Source organism: Scophthalmus maximus, chromosome 14, assembly GCF_022379125.1.
Source record: "Scophthalmus maximus strain ysfricsl-2021 chromosome 14, ASM2237912v1, whole genome shotgun sequence".
In the NCBI taxonomy this organism is placed as follows: domain Eukaryota; kingdom Metazoa; phylum Chordata; class Actinopteri; order Pleuronectiformes; family Scophthalmidae; genus Scophthalmus; species Scophthalmus maximus.
Window position 1 is genome coordinate 2,535,735 of NC_061528.1, and position 6,766 is coordinate 2,542,500.

Genomic DNA, 6,766 nt, shown 5'->3' on the forward strand with positions numbered 1-6,766 from the left:
AAAAAGTTCGGCCAGTTCCGCTGTCACTGTGAAAAAGAGCAGGAGAATCATCCCCCCCCCCCCCCCCCGGCGCCTCTTTACCTGAGGCCTGGACCTCCATGATGTACTGGTGCAGGTCTTGGCCCTGCTGCATCACCTCGTACGTCATGTTGTTCATGGCCGCCTTGCGCTCCGCGTGGCGCTTCAGCCGCTGCTCCGCCAGGCCGATGTCCTCCGCGCTGCCAAGGGAGGCGCCGCCGCCGCTGCCGCCCGAGCGGCTGGCGTCGCTCAGCTGGCGGGACAGGTCCTCGTTCCAGGCGTCCAGCTCGGCCGTGACCTGCGGGGGGGGGGGCAGACGGGAGACGTCAGGCGGAGACCCCTCGTTGTGCGTCTTCCCTGTCCTACAGTGGCTCCTGCTGTCCGTCACCGACCTCTATCGTGTACTGCTCGAAGATGCGCAGCTGCAGGAAGATGTCGAGTTTGATCTTGCGCTCGTGGAACAGTTCCTCCATCTGCCCCTGGGCCTCGTCCAGCTGCTGCAGCACCCCCTGGATGTGCGCGATGGAGCTGCAGTGCGGCGTCTTGTTGGTCGACATGGCCGCGTCTCTGCGGGTAAAAGAGACGAGTTTACATGACGGCACTCTCTGACCCCCCCCCCCCCGATATTATTTATTTTCTGTCACATTAATGGGAAGAGGAAGAGGAGGAGGAAAAACAGAAGGAGAGACTTCACGTGCCAAGATGTTAATTATTATTCATCAACCCTTCCCCGTGTGGCTAAATGAATTTGACTTTTTAATGATGCTTTTTTTAAAGTGTGAAATTTATGACCTGAGCTTCTCTTGATTTAATAACATTATAAATATTAATATCATTACCTGAGCCTCAGAATTGATCCCCCCCCCCCCCCTTCTCAAACACCCCATGAATATTAATATGAACGTTCATTAATACCTGAGCTGCTGTATTAGCTCCTCTCCCTCCTTGATCACGTTGAGCGTCGCCTCCAGCGTCGCCGTCTGCTGCTGCTGGAACTGCTGGATGAGACTCTGGACGGAGTCGACCGAGTCGCAGCTCACGTCGTCCAGCAGCTGCTTCTGCAGCTCCTCCATCCACGACCACAGCTGCACGCGGAGAAGCAGGCGGGTTAGTGGACGTGCGATGGATCCGCCACGACAGGGCGACGCACCTGAGCACCGCTGCACCGCGGAGCGGACGAGGACGCGATCGCACCGCGCCTCCTTCAGCCTCTTTACACTGACAGTAGCTTTAGGATTGATTGGTAGGATTTCAATTAGTAATCGACCACTTAATAGATCGCCAACTAATCCATTGATCAAAGTTAAAGTATTTTAAAATACTGTAAAATATTACACTTTGGATTATTATTGGTATTATTACTTTATTTGTATGATTTTAAAATCATACAAATAAAGATTTCAGATTTTTCTGATTTCCGCTTCTTAAATGTGAATATCTACTGGTTTCTTTGCTCCCCTGTGACAGTGGACTGAATATATTTGGTGTGTGGACAAAACAAATCATCGTCTTGGTGGTTTTGGGAAACATATCGACATTTTTTTCACATTTTTTTTGAGCCGAACAACTAATCGATTAGTCGAGAAAATAATCGGCGGATTAGCCGATGATGAAATAAACGTTAGTGGCCCGTGTCCTCGACATACCTCACACCTGTTAGTATCGGACTAAGGTATTTCATGTGATCACATTTATCGGGAGCCTCTTTTCTTTTAAAACTTTACTTTCAAAGTTTTGATTTGTTCTCCTTGAAACCCAGTGGTTTGACTGTTTTACTTTTGAAAATCTGAATTCTGAAAAGTGCTCTTTATTACTATTAAAATTATCATGAATGCACTCCACACATATCTACGACGGCCTACCGGGGCCATTGTTGGAAAAAAAACAAGAAAGCGCAGCCGGGGGAGGGGGGGTCATATTGTTTTCGAGAAAAAAAAGAATAATTTCTGACATTACAGTCGTAAATTTGCGAGAAAAAAAAACCTCACAAATCTGCGAGAAAAAGAGTTTAACAAATAGTGTTGGGTTCATCAAGGAACTACATCGTCTTGACAGGGAGACGAGACGACCCCCCCCCCGCTACAACGGCCCTAATACACCATCGTACATATCAGAGATGAGAATGAAGACACTGATTTAGTGGACAGGCTCTGGGCGTCCCACCTCCTTGGTGTGCGTGTGGAAGGACACGGACATGTCCAGCAGCAGCTTCCTGTGTTCCACCCGCCGCACAAAGTCCTGGATGCGGACCTCCAGGTGCCGGGCCGCCTTGTAGATCTCCTCCGGGTCGCACTCCCCCGTCTGCGCCAGCTGCTCGGCCGCCTCCAGCAGCTTGTCTGCGTTGGTGTACGTGTTCTGAAGAAGAAGAGGAGGAGGAAGAAGAAGAAGAAGAAGAAGAGGAGACCTTCAGCGGCAAGTACATACAAACACTTTAATTAACATGGACACTCACGAACTCATGAGCGCGATGAGAAGCGATTTTCTCCACGTCGATTATCCAACGTGTTTGATCGCGTCTCGGTGTTCACATGTAAGAGGAAGCATCAAAGTGTAATTCTGGGGTAAACACGCTCGTGTATTCATGTCCCGGCTTGTCTCCTAAACGTGCGCTAAATTTATTAATGTTATGTATTTTGCCAAGAGGAAACGATTTGCCGGCAAAACCCCACAAACGCTAACGTGGGGGGGGGGGGGGGGGGTCTGACCCATATAAAAGATGATCCCCAGCAGGTTATGAAGGTTAATCCTAATCCAGAGTGTAAACACCACATTACACAACTACACGCTCTCTTTTACAGGATTAACATTCACTCTTTTTTATAGGATTATCACTTGACTGAAAACTCCTCCGGCCGAGTGATTCACTAATCACCGTGGATCCTGAGTAGTTTGTCTTTTACTTCAGACTTCACCGGACGTCATTTTAGACCATTAATAAAACGTAAGTTGGATTGTTGAAAGTCTCATCAAAGCCGCGTTGACACCAGCGATGAGATACAAAGTCCACGACGACGACGCGAACAACGCAAAGACAGGAAATGGGCGTCATTGAACTCGAGTGAAATGTTCACATGACGTCCTTCCCGACGCCGCCGCCATCCTCGTCCGACAGAGAACGATGTTTGCTGCTTCCTGAGGTATGTCTGAGGTCGACAACACTTCTAAAGATGCATCTCAAGTATTTCCTTAAAGTTTAAACTTTTGAAGTATTTAAACGCTGCGTTTAACTCGGTTAAAGTTTAAAGTTAAAGTCCAGACTCGGTTTCTTTATGACCAATCGGAATGAATCTTTTCCCGCCTCATTATAAATACCCGCCACTGTCAGAGGAAAGGGAAATACCAATCTACTGTTCATCCAATCATGTCGCGACCCCGTAACCATTGTGTTTTCATCACACCGGCGGACCGAGGTGAAGCTCGTCCAGCTCCACGCGACGAGACAGAAAAAGACGTAGAGACAAAAGGAGAACGAGGAGATGAGGAGGGGAAGAGGGATGACCTGCACACGTCGCACATTATACACCACATATTGACTACACTTGTCTCGCCACAGTTTCATAATGATATGAAACTGTGAACTTTGTGTTCTGTACCGCAGCTTGTTAGAAATAACCTCAACAAGAAGTGTTTTTCATTTTTCATTTTCACTTTGGCAAATTGTCACGGCATCGTCTTCGCACACGAGCCAAACGTTTGGGGGTTTTTTGCTCACGTTTCCTAAAAACTAGACGACAACAAACTTGACTGCAAGTGCTGAAAACTCAGGAACGGAAATAACATCTTTTTTGCAGATTGTTCGAGGAAAAGGCTTCGCAACCATAAATGGTTATGTAGAGTTCATGTCCACCAGCAGCAGCAGCAGCAGCAGCCACGGTGGTTTTAGAAAATTTGGGATTAATCAAGGAGCGATTACTTACAGATGCTTGTGAGGAGGGAGAATAAACATTTCATTAAAAAAATGAAGAAAATACTCCGAAATATTCCTGGTAGGAGTTGATCTGTTCTATAAACATCCACGACTTCCACTGAAAAAACCCTGAACTGTGTAAGTTTGGGGTCAAGGTTGTGGGTCTCTCTTCAAGACCTGAAGATAAAAGACGTGAAGACGTGAAGACGTGAAGAGTGAAGACGTGAAGATGTGATGTGAAGACGTGAAGATGTGATGTGAAGACGTGAAGACGTGAAGATGTGAAGACGTGAAGACGTGAAGACGTTAAGATGTGAAGACGTGAAGAGTGAAGACGTGAAGATGTGAAGATGTGAAGACGTGAAGATGTGAAGATGTGAAGACGTGAAGACGTGATGACGTTAAGATGTGAAGAGTGAAGACGTGATGACGTTAAGATGTGAAGAGTGAAGACGTGAAGATGTGAAGATGTGAAGACGTGAAGACGTGATGACGTTAAGATGTGAAGACGTGAACATGTGATGTGAAGACGTGAAGACGTGAAGATGTGAAGAGTGAAGACGTGATGACGTTAAGATGTGAAGAGTGAAGACGTGAAGATGTGAAGATGTGAAGACGTGAAGACGTGATGACGTTAAGATGTGAAGACGTGAACATGTGATGTGAAGACGTGAAGATGTGAAGATGTGAAGACGTGAAGATGTGAAGACGTGAACATGTGATGTGAAGACGTGAAGACGTGAAGATGTGAAGACGTGAAGATGTGAAGACGTTAAGATGTGAAGACGTTAAGATGTGAAGACGTGAAGATGTGAAGACGTGAAGACGTGGAGACGTGAAGACGTGAAGACGTGAAGATGTGAAGACGTGAAGACGTGAAGATGTGAAGACGTGGAGACCTGAAGACGTGAAGATGTGAAGACGTGAAGACGTGAAGATGTGAAGACGTGGAGACGTGAAGACGTGAAGACGTGAAGATGTGAAGACGTGAAGACGTGAAGATGTGAAGATGTGAAGACGTGAAGACGTGAAGACGTGAAGACGTGAACATGTGAAGACGTGAAGACGTGAAGATGTGATGTGAAGACGTGAAGACGTGAACATGTGAAGACGTGAAGACGTGAAGACGTGAAGATGTGAAGATGTGAAGACGTGAAGACGTGAAGACGTGAACATGTGAAGACGTGAAGATGTGAAGACGTGAAGATGTGGAGACGTGAAGATGTGATGTGAAGACGTGAAGACGTGAAGACGTGAAGACGTGAAGATGTGAAGACGTGAAGATGTGATGTGAAGACGTGAAGACGTGAAGACGTGAAGACGTGAAGACGTGAACATGTGAAGACGTGAAGATGTGGAGACGTGAAGACATGAAGACGTGATGTGAAGACGTGAAGATGTGAAGATGTGAAGATGTGAAGACGTGAAGACGTGAACATGTGAAGACGTGAACATGTGAAGACGTGAACATGTGAAGACGTGAATATGTGATGTGAAGACGTGAAGACGTGAAGACGTGAACATGTGAAGACGTGAAGACGTGAAGACGTGGGCGGACTCACCTGGGCCACGTCTTCGAAGTCGTCGTGTCTCTTCTGCAGCGCTCGCGCTCGGTGGAGGGATTTGCCCACGCCGGTGTGTTTGCTGAGGAAAGCCTCGCCGTGGTTCTCTATCCAGTCCATCACCTGGAGGAGGGAGGAGGGAGAAGAAGAAGAGATTAAAGGAGCAGAACCTGGCGTATCAGCAGCACAGAACGCCGCCCGGACCTGATGAATTAAACATGGAGTCGGATGAAACCTTCATGATCTGAGCGGGAACATGTAGGTCACTGCAGCTGAGGAGAAGGAGGGGAAGTGGAATGTCTGAGGTTCTCTCCTGCGACCCCGTGTGTTTAATGTTGACATCCACTTCCTCCGTCACGTGTCTTGTGTTCGCCTGCACCTCGTTCCCTCTGGTGGTTATAGTCTCTGTGCTTCTTCCCTTTGTCTTTGTTACTTGTGTTTCCCATTTAGATTTACCTGCGCTGGATTTTGTGTTATGTATTAAATTCATCTTTGTCAGCCTCGTCTTCCAACTACTGTATCATAAAAAATTTAAAAAATAAAAAAAGCATTGACCTCGCACGTTCCTCTCGGTCTATAATCTAATACGTACGTTTTCTGCCGACGCAGCTCGACAATTATGTCACATATGGACAATAAAAAACCCCCTGAATGCATAACTTTGGTTTGACCGAGGCCGCCGCGCCCCCCTCGTCCTCGACCGCGTCTAAAAACGACTCCCGGACGCATCACTACTGTACATCTGGGCCTGCAGGCAGCAGCAGCAGCAGCGTGTACAGTAACGCTTGTTGTAACTCATGACGTCAGCGTGTTGCAGACAGTCGGTCCAGCTGGAGCCACGGAGGAGGAGGATGAGGAGGAGGAGGAGGATGACGAGGAGGATGAGGAGGAGGTCAGGGTGAGGTCACGACAGACACTGAAGTGAAAACACGCCGACCGCAGCTGGACCGTCTTTGTTTGACGGCGCAAACTAAAACCGCCAAATAAAAGCACACACCTAATATGTTTCTCTCTCCAGCATCTCTCTCTCTCTCTCTCTCTCTCTCTCTCTCTCTCTCTCTCTCTCTCCCTCATCCTCTCTCCTCCTCTTCCTCTCTGGGGCCACATAGATCCTGTGGCGTTACAACTCCGGTTGGATCGGCCCTGTTCTCACTGATTTATAGACTATCGGTACATGAGCGAACTCTCTCACTCGCTCCTCGTCTCGGTTCCTGTGTGTGTGTGTGTGTGTGTGTCTCTCGCCCACTGTGTGTGTGTGTGTGTCTCTCTCTCCGGGGTC

The 6,766-nt window shown here is 47.8% G+C and overlaps 1 protein-coding gene across 2 annotated transcripts in view; it reads right to left on the reverse strand.

Moving 5' to 3' along the window:
* kalrna (kalirin RhoGEF kinase a) overlaps positions 1-6,766 on the reverse strand; it is a 103,444-nt gene that overhangs the window by 56,822 nt on the left and 39,856 nt on the right. For both annotated transcript variants that reach the window (XM_035603616.2, XM_035603615.2), the window contains exons 14-18: positions 5,488-5,610; positions 2,182-2,373; positions 934-1,103; positions 411-585; positions 82-316 (exon numbers count right to left, since the gene is read on the reverse strand). In XM_035603616.2, coding sequence (XP_035459509.2) covers positions 82-316; positions 411-585; positions 934-1,103; positions 2,182-2,373; positions 5,488-5,610 — 895 coding nt within the window. The remainder of the gene's footprint in view (positions 1-81; positions 317-410; positions 586-933; positions 1,104-2,181; positions 2,374-5,487; positions 5,611-6,766) is intronic.